This window comes from Vigna umbellata, chromosome 9, assembly GCF_029865625.1.
Source record: "Vigna umbellata cultivar VRB3 chromosome 9, Vumbellata_1.0, whole genome shotgun sequence".
NCBI lineage: Eukaryota > Viridiplantae > Streptophyta > Magnoliopsida > Fabales > Fabaceae > Vigna > Vigna umbellata.
Window position 1 is genome coordinate 24778563 of NC_142173.1, and position 16582 is coordinate 24795144.

At 39.3% G+C, this 16582-nt stretch overlaps 1 protein-coding gene and 1 pseudogene across 1 annotated transcript; both read right to left on the bottom strand.

The window, feature by feature from the left end:
• Positions 1-379: 379 nt before the first annotated feature.
• LOC148193017 (uncharacterized) lies at positions 380-1355 on the bottom strand (annotated as a pseudogene).
• A 7058-nt stretch (positions 1356-8413) lies between these two features.
• On the bottom strand, positions 8414-12034 carry LOC148193018 (uncharacterized). Its single transcript, XM_088099342.1, has 3 exons — positions 9420-12034; positions 9263-9347; positions 8414-9187 (listed from the first exon to the last, which is right to left on the bottom strand). Exons 1-3 carry the CDS (start codon positions 12032-12034, stop codon positions 8414-8416), a joined length of 3474 nt encoding a protein of 1157 aa, XP_087955468.1.
• Between the last annotated feature and the right edge of the window lie 4548 nt (positions 12035-16582).

Sequence of the window (16582 nt, forward strand, 5' to 3'; positions counted from 1 at the left end):
TGGAATCAATATTTGCAATGCTACTGGACAACAATTTAATTGACTCAAGAATGTGTAAATAAGACATTTCTTGTAGTGCATATGGAAATAATCGTTCTAAATACAGTCCAATTTAGATTATAGAAATTGATGAAAGAGACCTCATATAAAAAATAATCCATTATTCTCTCTAATTCTTTTGAACAAAAGACAATGGAAAATGCTTATTATGGTATGAATCGGGTTCCAGACTAAGGTAAAGCAAGAAAACTTCAATGATATTCAGAATAGGTCTATCTTGATTGAGAGAAGGATTGAACTTTAAGAAAAAGAGTTTGATGAATTCCAAAGAGCACTAGAGACCAAGCATTGAAGTATATTAGCCAAGCTTGATTTTAGATTATATCGAATCAAACCAAACGTAAAAATCAAAAACTTCTACAGGCACATCATGCATATGATCAAGCACATTGAAATCAATTTCAAGTTCACACACATCAGCATCAAAATCCATTTCACAGTACTGAAGCACCAAAACATGGTCAGCAGCTTCCCTAATTTTTTTCAAATACTCTTTGGACTTTTTGAAATCAGTTTGTACTTCCAGCACAGTAGGTTCAGCTTTAAAATCAGAATTTAAATCAACAGTACAACTAATTTCAGAATGAGGTTCGGTACTATCATCATCATAATACACATTTTCACTCAATTGAACATTAGCAGTGGTAAATTCAGATATAGGGACAACAACAAAGCTATTACAATCATGAATCACAGTCAACTCCCTAAAACCATCAACTAGCTTTTCAAAATGAGTATCAGTGTAATTATGGTCATAAGGTTCACATACACATTCAGAAATATCAACAGATGCACTCATATAATCATCACTCATCAGAGAATTGGAATTATCAGAATTTAAAGCATAATATGAATCAGTGAAAGAAGGATTAGAGTATACAGAGGTGGTAGGACACTCAATCTCTTGAAATTCTGGGGCAGCAGCTACCATCAGTGGTGCTTCATTGTTTGTTGCCCCTTTCTCCTCTTCATTTTTCCTTGTCAACTGATTGATAACAGTCACCATTTGAGCCACTTGGGTGGTCATTTCTTGAACCCGTCATTGATACTGTCACGCTTCAGACATTGCCGATGCATCTCGGATCACCATCGTGCTCCCCTCCACCCTGAATCTCCCTCGCTGTCGTCGCTCTAGAGACGTCATCTTCCTCGCGCCACCAATTTCGCAAGAGCAGAAACACGAAAACAGCCGTAGCGCGTCTCGCTACCTCCATCACCATCGCAATGCTATTCGCTCCAGATCTACCAGCCTTCACTAGATAGTGAGACTCTCGTTGCCGCCGCGTTCCGGACATCTCCCACGAACCCCAAAACCTGCGTCAACGAACCCAGCCGCAAATCCCCCAAATCGGCGTCAACCAACCCAACCGTAGAACCACCAAACCGACCTCAGCAAACCTAGGCGTAGAACCCCCAAACTGCCTGTCAACACTCAATTTTGTCCGGGTTGAAAAAAAGAAGTGTTTTTATTGGTTTTTTTATTTTATTTTACCTTTTTTGTTTTATTCTATTTTTATGTATTTAGATTTTTGCTTTTAATTCAATTTCTATTTTTCTTATCTTCAATTTGTTTTAATAGAGTTAATAATTAAAAAATTGAAAAATGAAATTAAAACTGAAAATAAATAATAAATAAAATAAAAATTAAAAAAAGGGGAAAATAGAAAACGTGGGAAATGGGTAGGGGAGGCGTGTCTGGGGTGAGGGGGACCAGGTGGTTAGAAAAGAATATTTCCCAAGATTTTGGGAGGGGGGATTTGGTTGGATAAGGGGGAGAAAAAGAAGGAGAGAGGACACACGGGGGACCTTCGTCTGGGGATCATCATCCAGATTCACCATTTTTACCTGGAGAAAAAGATAGACGCCAGCAAAAGGAGGAGGAAAAAACTCATTGGAGACGCAAGGTTGGCAGTGGCAATCGAAAGGTAAGTAATATCTAACACTCCTTGTTCTACTGAGTGGGTTACTGGTTCATGAGCATATCTCCGATTGTTGTTAAATTTGTATATGAATATTGTTGAATGCACTAGATATTGGTATATGTTCGTTATTACCAAACATCATCAATCTTCACCTCCAACATTTGATTTCCAATACCCGTGTTCATCTTCATTCACTACTGCATCTCCCACCCATCATCACGGTCTCGCAAACTTTGTATTTCTCCATTTACTCAACCAAACCTCATTCGCCCACGGCCACTACCAACGCCTCACGATCACTGCCTTATTCACCCATTAGAACCTCCATTCCAACTCATACTTTACAACACCCAAACACCAGCCCATACTTTACCTTCACTGAGCCAAAGCAAGGATTGGTCATTGTGTCATTCACCGTCGCCTTCAATCACGCAACACCAATCTCCCCTTCCATTCATTCTTGTCCAACTTAGGAAGAGGCACACGCCACCACCTTCAGGCTCACCGTCCCGTTGTAGAACACTAGATTAGGATAGTAGTGCTGAGGGGATCGGAGATGAACGCGGAGGAAGACCCTCCCTGAGAATCGCTGTTTTCGAAAAGAGAAAGGTGGAGACGGCGGCGTCGTGGCGGGTGGTGGTTCTGGTGACGCGAGTTGCCGCCGGCGAGGCCAAGGCGTGCTCTGGTTGAGGTGACGGTGGCCGGCTATGGCAGAGGTGGTGCTGAACAAGAAACCTAGAATCTCTGGAGAAGGTGCGAACTGGCGTGAAGGAGTGGGAATGAGGATGAATCTCTGAACCCCTAGGAAATTCTAGGTTAGAAAGCATTGGACTGGGCCAGGCCCAGAAATGAGCGTACGTCCGGGAGCCTTGGGCCTCTTTTGGAACGCTCGTTATATAGCGTCCGTTCGCCATCTCCCCAACACGAACGCTCGTTATCAAAATGAACAAGCGCTCGTTAAACTTAAGCATTTTCGACCGTTCGCTCATCCTTCTCCCTAACGAACGTTCGTTATCCAAACGAATGAGCGCTCGTTAGCTAAAGGAATGAGCGTTCGTTAACCTTAAGCCTTTACGTCCGTTCGCCATTTCAATAACGAACGTTCGTCCTTAAGCTTCCATTTTTGAACGTCCGTTCGTCATGTCAATAACGGACGTTCGTCCTTAAGCTTCCATTTTTGAACGTCCGTTCGTCGTTTCAAACAACGAGCGTTCGTCCTTAAGCTTCCATATCTGAACGTCCGTTCGTCATGTCAATAACGAACGTTCGTCCTTAAGCTTCCATTTTTGAACGACCGTTCGTCATGTCAATAACAAACGTTCGTCCTTAAGCTTCCATTTTTGAACGTCCGTTCGTCATGTCAATAACGAACGTTCGTCCTTAAGCTTCCATTTTTGAACGTCCGTTCGTCATATCAATAACGAACGTTCGTCCTTAAGCTTCCATTTTTGAACGACCGTTCGTCATGTCAATAACGAACGTTCGTCCTTAAGCTTCCATTTTTGAACGTCCGTTCGTCATGTCAATAACGAACGTTCGTCCTTAAGCTTCAATTTTTGAACGTCCGTTCGTCATGTCAATAACGAACGTTCGTCCTTAAGCTTCCATTTTTGAACGTCCGTTCGTCGTTTCAAACAGCGAGTGTTCGTCCTTAAGCTTCCATATCTGAACGTCCGTTCGTCATGTCAATAACGAACGTTCGTCCTTAAGCTTCCATTTTTGAACGACCGTTCGTCATGTCAATAACGAATGTTCGTCCTTAAGCTTCCATTTTTGAACGTCCGTTCGTTGTTTCAAACAATGAGCATTCGTCTTTAAGCTTCCATTGTTGAACGTTCGTTGGTCATTTCAATAACGAGCGTTCGTCACAGCCTCAATTTCTCAACGTCCGTTCGTCATCTCTTCAACGAGCGTTCGTTATTCAGCCTTCGTTCCCAATGTTCGTCCTCCCCCCAATGGACGTTCGTCCTCTCCCCAACGAACGCTCGCTATCCTTAATATTGTCCCCAACGTCCGTTCAGTCTCTCCAATTTCTTTTGTTTATTTATTTTTCTTTATTATCTTATTTTATTTTGTTCTATTTATTTATTTTAGACATTTACTTATCCTAAAATATATATTTAATAATACAATATTGATAGTTTAAATAAAAAGAATTTACAAGAAAAGTTTTAAAGGTTTAAAGCGCACGTGTGACCGCTCGCGTCGTCCTTGTGCTAAAAACCTTATCTTCTTTTCTTAAATAAAATTTCAAAAATACGTTTTAAAGGTTTAAGCACACGTGTGACCGCTCGCGTCGTCCTTGTGCTAAAAACCTCTTCTTCTTCCTTAAATAAATTTACAAGAAAAGTTTTAAAGGTTTAAGCGCACGTGTGACCGCTCGCGTCGTCCTTGTGCTAAAAACCTTCTCTTCTTTTCTTAAATAAAATTTCAAAAATACGTTTTGAAGGTTAAGCACACATGTGACCGCTCGCGTCGTCCTTGTGCTAAAAACCTTTTCTTCTTTTCTTAAATAAAATTTCCAAAAATATGTTTTAAAGGTTGAACACTCGTGTGATCGCTCGCATCGTCCTAGTGTTCAATACTTTTTTCTCTTATTTATGTAATTTTAAACGAGGGTACGAGTGCTCGTGCGATCGTCCGCATCAGCCTAGCACTCAATACCCTTAAGTTTTCCTAAATAAGTAGATAACGGTATGAGTGCTCGTGTGATCGTTCGCATCGGCCTAGTGCTTAATATCGTTATCTCTCTTTTCAAAAATAATTAAAAATATTTAAATATCATTTTAAAGGTATGAGTACTCGTGCGACCGTTCGCGTCGGCCTAGTACTCATTACCTTCTTTTTCTCGAAAATATTAAAAACATAAAAATCTCCAAAAATTAAAAACATCTGCTTTTCCAAACAACAAACAATCTTTTAACTAGAACTACGTAACCCTGATTTCTCATTTTGAATGAGAATACGTAGGAGCAAGGTCAATCCTTGTCGGGCCCAAAAAACTAAAAAAATATGTTTTGTTTATTTAGAATTTTATTTTAGGGGATAATTAAACATTTTGAAAAACCACATCATATTCGTGCATTTAGTTAAAGGTACTGCCTTAGGGCAGGCGTTGTGGGGTGCTAACACCTTCCCCACGCGTAACTGACTCCCGAACCCAATCTTTGGTTTTCGTGGACCGTGCTTTATCGTTTTGAGGTTTTTCCATAGTTTTCCATAATAAACTATGGTGGCGACTCCAAATCTCTTTTTAAAACCCGTTTCTTATTTGGATCGTCGTCCCGTCGCGATTCCGGTTGCGACACTGCCATCTTCAATCCCAGCCAAAGAATCCCCAAACCAGTGTCAACCAACCAACCCTCACTTGTCCCAAAATCGCTCAATATTGGAGGGCACAATGAAGGGCACCAGCAGAATAGAGAAGGGAAGGGGGAAGCTTTCAGAGAAGAGAACAAAGGGGAGGGAAATTGGAAAATTTGGGGAAAGTGACGAAGCGTGAAGTTGGGGAAAGTGATGAAACTGGGAACGAAAACCCCAATTTGGAACTTAAATTAGCGAGAATGTTACCGACGGCTTAAAAGCCTTCGGTAATCATCTCAATACCGAGGGCTTCAAAGCCTTCGGTAATATGCCGTCTGTAAATCGCGTTTTTCCAGTAGTGTTGAAAGAGATATCTAACATGTTATTTAATTATAAAAAAATAACATAAACGTAATGTTATATCCACTACAAAAAAAAAGGCATTACCGAAGGCCAAAATCCCTCGAAAACAGTCAAAAGCCGTCGGAAAAAGACATTTACAGACGGCCTACCGACGGCCATCGAGCCGTCGGTAAATCTCTTGTCGCTAACAATTACCGACGGCTTTTGCCCTTCGGTAATTACCGAGGGCCAAAAGCCTTCGGTAATTACCGAGGGCCACAAGCCTTCGGTAATTACCGAGGGCCAAAAGCCTTCGGTAATTACCGAGGGCCGCAAGCCTTCGGTAATGACATGAGATGGGTATTTACCGAGGGGCAAAAGCCTTCGGTAAGTGGCACGAAAAAATAACAGTTTACTCTATTTTTTATGAAACCAACCACGCAAACAGACCTGCATAACAGTTTCAAGCACAAACAGACCTGGATAACAGTTTTCAAGTATATACAGATCTGCATAATGTGCATCTCAAAGATGCAATCACTAATCAATATCCATAGAACATCCATTAAGAAATAGAACATGCCTTAATCCATATAACATGTAATTTATAGTTAAAACATAAAACCATATTGATGTCCTAACATCCAAAGTCATCTAGTTTTATAACATCGAAATGATCTAAATTCCAATTGTTTGTAATATCCAAATGTTTGTAATATCCAACAGTTTCTATAAGAAGTAAAAACAAAATCAAACTAATAATGTACATAGTCTTCATCAGAATGATCTTCATCATCCTGCTCTTGTATTGATGGCTGGACTGGTGTGGGTTGGACTGATGAGGGTTGCTGGACTGATGTGGGCTGCTGAGGGGCAACGGGTGATGACGAGGAGGGTCGTGGCTGTGTCGAAGGGATATGTTGTACGTCCTGTGAGGTCTCAGGCAACACTCTCATGACCAGGGCCTTAAAGTTTGTAAACTCTGCTCTGAGATCAGTGAGCTCCTAGTCACGTTGCTCCAGTGCTTGCGTGAGGCGGACAACAACCTCCTCAGGAGCAGTGGTGGAAGAAGAAGGTTGGTGCTTCAGAGTACCTCCTCTCGATGCCGTGTAGTTTGCAGCAAGTTGTCCTGCACCGTACAAGCGACCCTTTTTCTTGCCACCGACGATGTCGACCCAGCACTGCGTCCTACGGATGTCGTCTTCTGCATTACTCGCATCATCCGGTGTAGGAGCTGACTCATGTTCAGATCTAACCTGTGAAAGTCTCGTAGAAAATTCTTCCTATTGAAACATTAAAAGCAATGTTAGGGAATGACATAAGATAAATGAAAAATTAGTAATAGTAATAGTGTTATTTGCTTACATGAGTCTTCCGAGATCTTTCATCAACGAACTGATTAGTGCCCTTCCGAACATGAGTCTGTGCAAAGACCTCATCAACATGGACCGCCCGTCCCAGAGCTTGTGCCTGTAACAAAATTGACAATTATAACTGTACATATGAAATAAAAAATACATAAGTGGGGCCATGAAAGCAAAAGTTAGGGAATGAAATTTTACCATACGAATGGCATGCTCATGAATGGTTATCGACCCACTAGTATGCAGGGTGCCACCCTTTTCAGATGCTCTATTCCTCTGGGCTTTGGCACACTTATTGCGAAACTCTACTGTATTCCAATGAGCCAGTAAAGAGTTCCAAATTTGATCACCCAGCCAGTAAGGGCGTTGTCCTGCATTGCGGGCATCCCTAAACATCTCTGAGAGCCGATGAGATGCTTTCATGTGGAAATTTCTGTGTATCTGAGTTTCGTGTTCAGGTTTCCACTGCACCTTCATCTGTAACATTAAAGAGAACAAACATTGATTACAGAACATACTAAAATAAGAGGGACAATTAGTTTAGTGGATTGTTCACCTGAAAATGCTCCCAGAATGGCTTTCTGTCGTCGTCAGGTATTGCTCCCCAAGTAGGCCATGGACTTAAAAACTGTTGCTTAATTGAACGTGTGATGGCCTGGGAAGCAACCCTAGATGGAATAAACTTGCATAATAGAAGTCATATCAATTACAGTAAGGTATAAACATCAAATTATGTGAAGAGATTAATATCTTACCCTTTACCATACGGCTCAATCCATGGTCGATCATGGAGGGGTGGGTCAAGACCATCACCATCACCACTTGAATCTGGATCAACAGATGGTGTGACAGTCTGAGAAGGCGGTATAGTAGATGAGGAAGGTATCGAAGTAGGGTCAGGGAGAGGAGTGGGGGTAATAACCACAGGGGAATGAGTAGGGTTTATAATCACAGGAGGAGGAAGAGGGTCTGCTGCAGGGGTAGTAGAAGGGTGTGCTGCAGGAGTAGGAGAAGGTTGTACTGTAAGGGTAGGAAAAGGTTGTACTGTAAGGGTAGGAGAAGGCTGTACTGTAGGGGTAGGAGAAGGCTGTACTGTAGGGGTAGGAGGAGGCGCCACAGATGATGTACCAGGGGCAGCAATGCTAGGTAGTCTACCAGGCACCCTAAGTACATACTTTGGTGCCTGTCGTTGCCTCTTTTTAGGCCTTGCTACCCCCTTTCCTTTATCAGGACGTTCTGAACCTTGTCCTGTCATTACTGCATTGGAATGGTTACAAATAAAGGGAGAAAAAAGAAATGAATAAGGAAGGATCAATGTTTTTTAAAGTCAATGTCTAAATAATTGCATACAACTTTTGACATAGTATTTTAGATAACTGTATTCAAATGATAGTTCAATTTGCTACAATAGATGTCCAACATTCAATCGTCGTCATCTTCATCTTCATCATCTTCTTCTTCTTCATCGACATCATGATCATCATCTTCATCTTCTTCTTCTTCATCATCATCTTCATCTTCTTCTTCTCCTTCTTCTTCTTCTTCTTCTTCGTCTTCTTCTTCTTCCTCTTGTTCTTCATCACCTTGTAATTCATCGCCATCACCATCAGGGTCGACCAATGCGGTTATACGTTCAACTTCAAGAATTTCTTGTGGTTGTGAAATTTGGTCAAGTTGGTAGGCAACATCTTCCTCAACCTCATTTGAGTCAATGCGACCTCTAGGCTTGGTTTGTATTGCTACAACCCAACCACGTTTGTCAATATTGCGGAATGGTGGATATGGCACATAATAAACCTGTCGGACATTAGTTGGTAGAATGAAAGGATCAAACGGTTGATATCTTAATCTCTGGTTGAGTTCGACAATATTAAAGCGTGGATCAACTCTAGTACCAGCTCTAGAAGGATCAAACCATTCACAATAAAAAAGTACTACTCTGTTTGGAGAAGTAGTGCTGTTGTACTCCAGCTCATATATTTTATGAATGATGTCGTAGAAATCATCATAACAACCCTCTGATAGGCCCTTCACATACACACCACAATTTGATGTTTTCTTTCCTTTAGACCATTCTTGTGTATGGAATTTGTAACCATTGGTGAAGTAAGTGTGCCATTCTTTGACACATCTCATTGGCCAATTCGAGAGATGTCTTAACTCTTGAACTGTGGGAGTTAATGCCTGATTAAAAACCTACAAATACACTACAAAAATTATGACAGCAAGAGTCAAATTAACCGATTTCTAAACGTACAAAAAAATACAGACCTGATTTCTAAACCAATGGGGAAACTCAGAGTGTATTCTAGCAGAAGTATTTCCTTCTGTGACTTGCTCGACGACAAGAAATGAGCTGGTACAAACGAAATTCATTAGTGTATAACAATTGTGTCGTTGGAAAGATAAGAGATGGATGATGACATACTCAAGGTATGGCTTCACTTCAGTGCAATTGATTAAGACATGGACATGAGCAGAATTGAATTCAGCATCAGTTAACCAATGTGTGAACTCTTTCCCTGCGTGACGGCCAGATTGTCGGAAAACTGATAAGGCACCTTCACGTGGTTGAACTTTCCATTGCATTTCATTTCTGACATGAGTGGGGGACAACATGAAGTTTTTGAAATAATGTGAACAAAAATAAGTTGTCTCTCTGTGCAAGTAAGCTGCACAAATTGAGCCTTCTACTCTAGCTTTGTTTTTAACTGAACGTTTGGATTCTCCCATAAACCTTTCAAAGGGATACATCCACCTGTATTGCACGGGTCCCCCAAGCCAAGCTTCATATGCAAGATGAATTGGAATATGCTCCATTGAATCAAAGAATGCAGGAGGGAATATTCTTTCCAATTTGCAGAGAATAATCGGGATATTTTCATCCATCTTTTTAAGGGAATTCTCCTTTAGTGTCGTGCAGCACAAATCTTTAAAGAAGTTATTGATTTCTATTAGTGGATTTAACACGTGCATTGGCAAACAACTGAACGCAAGAGGGATGAAAGTCTCCATGAATACATGACAATCATGACTCTTCAACCCTTGAATAGTACCGTTCTGAACATTGGCACATCTGGACAAGTTAGAAGCATATCCATCTGGCATTTTAAGCTCCTTGATCCATCCACACACTATTCTTGTCTCGTCTTTTGACATGGTGTAATTTGCTTTTGGTTTAAATAATCGGCCGTTACCTTGCGCCTTCAACTCTAAGTCTTTTCGTCCACAATACAAAGGTAAATCTTTTCTTGCTTTCTCATTATCTTTTGTCTTACCTTTAACATTCATAACTGTGTTGAAGACATTGTCAAAGAAATTTTTTTCTGTGTGCATGACATCGAGGTTGTGTCTTAGCAAGTTGTCCTTCCAATAGGGAAGTTCCCAGAATATGCTTCTTTTAGTCCAATTATGCCATTCCCCAAACCCTTCTAGCCTATTATGACCAGATTCAGTGACTTTTGGATAGTCTTTCACTCTTCTCCAGACGTGTGATCCAGTCAACTTTGGTGGGGGAATATCTGTTTCAACTTGCCCTTTGCGAAATGCCTTTTTGTTTCTTCTAAAGGGGTGATCAATGGGCAAGAACCGTCGATGGCAGTCAAACCAACTACTTTTCCGCCCATAACTCAATTGGAATGACTTTGTCTGTTCCATGCAATGTGGACAAGCTAATCGACCATGCGTGCTCCATCCAGATAACATGTCGTATGCTGGGAAGTCATTAATAGTCCACATCAACGCTGCCCTCATAAGGAAATTTTGCTTCCTTGAAACGTCATACGTCCAAACACCATTCCATAACTTCTTCAAATCATCAATCAAAGGCTCCAAATAAACATCAATCAATGATTTGGGATTAGATGGACCTGGTATTATACACGATAAAAACATGTACGACTTTGTCATACACATCTCTGGTGGTAGATTGTATGGGGTAACTATCACGGGCCAACATGAATATGGTGATGCCGAGGCCTGAATGTATGGGGTAAACCCATCATAGCATAGACCAAGTCTTACGTTACGCGGTTCACTTGCAAAGGAAGGATGTTTACGATTGAAGTGCTTCCAAGCTTCACCATCGGAAGGATGACGCAAAAATCCTTCAGTTTTGTTACCATCATGCCATGTCATGTGTTCTGATGTTTGCATTGAAGTAAACATTCTTTGTAATCTTGGAATTATAGGCAAGTAGAACATGGACTTTAAGGGAATGGGTTTTTTTTGCCTCCGTCCAGCATGCATCGTATGATATCTTGGTGAGCCACAAAATTTGCATTCAACCAACAATGCATCTTTTTTACCAAAGTCATTGTCGTAGAATAACATACATCCATTAACACAACAATCAATCTTCTTCACTTCCAATCCCAACTTTAAAACACATTTTTTTGCTTGGTAATAATTCGTCGGCATCAAATTGTTTGGTGGTGTCAAATCTAACATCAATTTTGTATAAAAGTCCACTGCTTCAATGGGCACGTTCCAATTAGATTTGCCAGCCATGAGTCTAATGCACACTGATAATTTTGACTCAGTTGAACCTTCAAATACAGACAGATTTGCCTCTGTCAGTAAATTGAAAAACCTCTGTGTGGTTTCATTTGGAGGCTCTTCATAATTGCTATGGTTTGCTTCTTGTTCAGCGTGGCGACGAAGAGCATTGTCGACCATCTCTTGCATATCCGCAAATTGATCTATCTCAGATGTATGTACACTACTATTCGAACCTGATGCAAGCCGCTTTTCAGCTGCAGTGGAGGTCGAAGGAATTTGTTCACCATGAAAAGTCCAAACCGTGTAATTAGGCATGAACCCTTTCTGGTATAGGTGAAGCTTGACGACTTCATCTTTCAAAATCCTTGTACATTCGCACTTCATGCATGGACATCGAATCCCTCCATCAACAGCATAATATTGATATCGTCGGGCCGTCTCCACAAACTCTTCAACTCCGATGACAAAAGATTCCTTCAAACCTCTCCTTCCACTATAACAACGGTCATACATCCATCCACGATGGTTGGTAAAATGGGCCATGTTCTGTGACAAGCCAAACAAATAAAAACTTAGCCAAAACAGCAACACTCCATGTGACATAAGTAATAAACCTATTACTACTCAAGTCGAACATGGAGGGCAATTTTAACACTACTGTCATAGGCATACAATAAGGGCATGCAAAGACAACTCCTCAGTATCGAAATGCCTTAAACATCCTAAGGGGTTGTGTATTAAATTTGGAGGAGACAACTTATTATTAATGAAGTTATCTTTGTATAGATTACTTCCAAATATTTTGTAGGTTCTAAGTGTTTATACTACTTTTACCTTTCTCTTTCTATTGAGAATGTGTGTAGTACCAAAGGATTTTAAATGACTAGTTAACTTAATCAAGTTGTACCATATTATGACTTTTATCCTATTCTGCTAACTAGTTTTAGGTTCTAGGTAGTCATCTTTTGAGTTTTAGGTACTTTTGGTAGTGTCATTTTTGTACTAGGTAGGTTTAACTGTTCTAAACTTTTTAGAACAGTGTCTGTGTAGTTTGGTAGCCTACTTTAGTATGTTGTGTTTTTTGGTCAAACATTAAGACTTACTTTAAATGTGGTTGGATGTTGGACATAAAGGGAGAGAGTGAGATCAAGTTTGGACCATAAACATGAACCAAAGGCACGAATTATAGGTCTGTTATGTAGTTTTTTACCATACAAATCAGAATTTAAATCAAATACAAGTCCACAGTTCAAAATATTCCAATAAGGTTATCTACAATGCTAAAATCAGCACATACCCAACAAAGTTTACAATAAATGCACATTCAGGCACCAAAAACAGGACTTTGAAAACTTCAATAAAATATGATTGAGTACATACTTGTTTCAGATGCTTAACTCCTCCTAATTTGCAACACCTCCAAATTTGACACCAACTTGATTCAATTGAACAGTGGGTCTTCCTCCAAAAAACCTATATTTGCAACATATAATAATCTTTATATACCAACTTATAATAATGTTACATATTATAAACAAACAATAGCTTAAAATGAATAATGCACGACAAAAAGTTCAAAGTGACCACTCTACTTCCATTTTAACTCAAAAAGTAATGGTTTAAACACCAAATCTGGCTATAAGCTAAAATATCTGGTGTTGAACAGTGTTATCAACTTTAGAACACCAATTTAAGCTTCTTCAAGCTTTTCAATAGCATAAAAACAAACAAAATTCGAAAATCACCCTTGTTATAGCCAATTTATGAAGCAAATTACACCATTATACCCCCAAAATTAGATTTACAGAGTCAAATGAATTTTGGACACTGAAATGGACTTACAATCAACAAATAAGACTTGAGAAAGATACTACAATCACACTTAAAGACTTGCAATGTTTTTGGGAGTTTTCTTAAGGTGCAATCAAGCTTTTGCTTCACCAAATCATTGGTTAAATGGTATGCACCTAGTACTTACTCAAGTTAATGTGTATAGCACAAATTTAATAGTGAAACTAACTAGTTTAAATGGAAACAACTGACTATGAACTTCTTGCCTAATAAATAGAAAATGGAAACCCATTGCATATCCAAAGAAGTAATAGACTAAAGTCTGAAGGATATGATTGAAACCTTATAGAAGTGTATATATTTGTATTGTATTATTTAAAAATATCTCATCAGCTCCTTGACGAGTAAATATTTTATTTACTTTACTTAGCTTATTGTGCTAGTTTAAAAATGGGTTAGCACATGGGCATACCAAAGGGAATATTATTCCTCTTAAGAAGTGGAGACACCATGTCCCCACATGCACTAACATTATAGCTGAAGAGAATGGATGTGCGCAGATACGTTTGGAAGGGAATCTTCCACCCAATTATTTCTTGATTCAATACAATACATGAAGAATGGTTCTGCAAATTGGAGGGGCTGCACGAGAAGCAACACACCACATGGCCATCATGAATACTTGCTTTAAAAATAAATAAATGGACCATTATGGAGAGCACATGGACATAGTTTATTGGCAGCAGTGGCAACTCCACATTCACGGCCCACAATGTAAAAATTTGCTTCAATTGGAGTAGTGGGAGGCACTCACGGTATGGTCCAGGGTCATGGAAAGCATGCGGCACATGGCAGGAATTTACAAAGAAGAATGGTCAGAGTGATGGCTTGGTGGATGTCACGGCTGTATGGGCACATTAAACAAACTTAATTGAAAGACTGACATTCAATAAGAAAATGTGCACGTTGGAAATAATGGGGGACAACATGTCATCAACGCACTCACTCCATTAAGCATGGGAGAAAGGCACCGAGAATGGAATTTAGAAGGCCGTGAGCTGAGGAAGATAAAAGAAAATCTCGGGTGTTCAGAGGAGGTAGTAGACAGATTCCAGTAGGCAGTAGGAGTAGGAGTAGGCTAGAGGCTTCCTAGTTCTGTGTTCTAAGTAATTTTTCCCCCTCCCCCTTGGGGAGGTTTGGGGTTTTGTTGTTCTTTGTTTCTAGTGTTCAAATTTTGTTCTGTGATGTTTAGTTTCGTTGTGTAATTTTCTCTTTTCTGTAATGGACTCTAATTAAATTTCCAGTTTCATTTCCATTTCCAGTGTTGAGCTTCCAGGTCTGTTGGAACATTTAATTTCTGTGCAATTTAAATTCTGCCTTATGCTTTCTGCCATCTTGAATTTTCTGTTGCTGTTTAACATTTTGTTGCACTTTAATTTTGGTTTTTACTATTCTGCTGTGAAAATTTCCGTTTCTGTTTTACTGTTTTCAATTACTGCTTTCTGAACTTAAGTTTTCTGCAACTGTTTTCTGCTTGGAATTAACGATTTCTGCACTGCTGAAATTTCGTTTTTTTTTGTCTGAGCAATCTTAAGTTTTCGGTTCTATTTTCGGTTTTAAGCAATCTGATGAAGTCTGCGTTTTTACTGTTCAGTTTTACTGTTTTGCATGTTTTTACTGTCTTTTGTTTTACTGCTGTTTTGGTTTGTTGTTTTAACTGTTTCGGTTTTCACTGTTTTAATTTATTTTTACTGCAATTTATTTCTTTTGTTCACAACAACAAACTTTCAAACCCCCCCTTTTCGTAGAAAAGATCTAAAACTGAACCGCGAAATATTGCTCCTTGAGAGACGACCTAGGAGTCACTTCCTAGTAACTATAGTGCATTAATAACTACAATCAACTTTTGTGAGAGGTGCGACCCTCTCGTCACTCCTAAACCCTATACTTCTACTAATAGTGAAAAAGAAAGAGGCCAGTCAACCTAATTTGATGTTACAGTTTGAACTCTAAAATTATGGTGCAGTTTTTTCTCTGCTTTGGTGGTAATTTCTTCTGATTTTTTAATACTGTGAAGACTTTGTGGTTCAAACCAGTAGCTTCAATGTTACCAAAACGGTGTTTGTCAATCTGTTTTGAAGTAGCGTCAAAATAAGTATAAACTTTGAATCATCTACGTATATTAGAGGTTGTTTGTACTTTACTGTTGTATATCACATAACCTTTTAATTATAATGTTTCTTTCTTTGATGTTTTGTGTACTTGTGTTTACATACAGGTTCTGGTCTAGTGAGAAGAAAACTAGGCTTTATATGTCACTAATGTAGGACACTGAATGCAAGAGAAAGAAAGATTGACCAATTAAGTTGGTTTATAAAGAACAAATTTATGCAGTTTCAAATTTATGCAGTTTCAAATTTTACAGATTCATCATTGTTTGATTGGGTCTGTGAACACAGCAGAACATGGGTTTGATGGACTTATGAAACCTTTTTATTTCTCGTGACTGTATGGTGGTTACTTTTTCAGGATGTTTTTGGTTACTTTCAGCTAAACTGAACTTGGGTACATAGTTTCAGGTGTCTGTTTTACATTTTCCACCTTCACTATTGCATTATTGTGAATTTCATGATGTGTATATATGTACAAATTTCTGAACTGAGTACACAACTTTCCAACTACCTTTTACACTCCTTTCATTGTTGGCTACACATCTTATATGTTCAAACATCATGCACCTATTCTGGCACATTCTATACTTACATACACTTGACCCTAATTGTTTGATTCTAGTGTGATCCACTTGTGTAAGGTACATTGTACAACTTGTGGACATTTTTGTTAGTGTCAATTGTTTTCAGCACACTTGAGGTACCAAACGAAAATGTAGTTAAGTTTGGTGTTCAAGAAAAGTACGAGTGGTTGTTGTATTGTGGTGTGAAAGGTGAATGATGAAGCCAAAGTCTTAATGTTAACAGAGGGAACTTCCAGGGGAGACAGAGTGTGGGAAAATAAGAGATGAAGAAAGGATAATGTTGAGAAGGGTCGCACCTCCCAACAAAAGTTGTGCATAAAAGAATGCAGTATAGTACTAGGAAGTGACTCCTAGGTCGTCTCTCAAGGACCAATTTTGGTTCAGTCTCAGATCAAACACGTAGTGGGGGGGTTTTGAAAATGTTTTTGTCTTTAGAAATGAACTACATTAAAACTGGAACTTAAATACAACCAAACATAATTGAAAACACTGAAATAAATGAACAAAGCATGAAGACCGAACGGTCCTACAGATGATCGAACGGT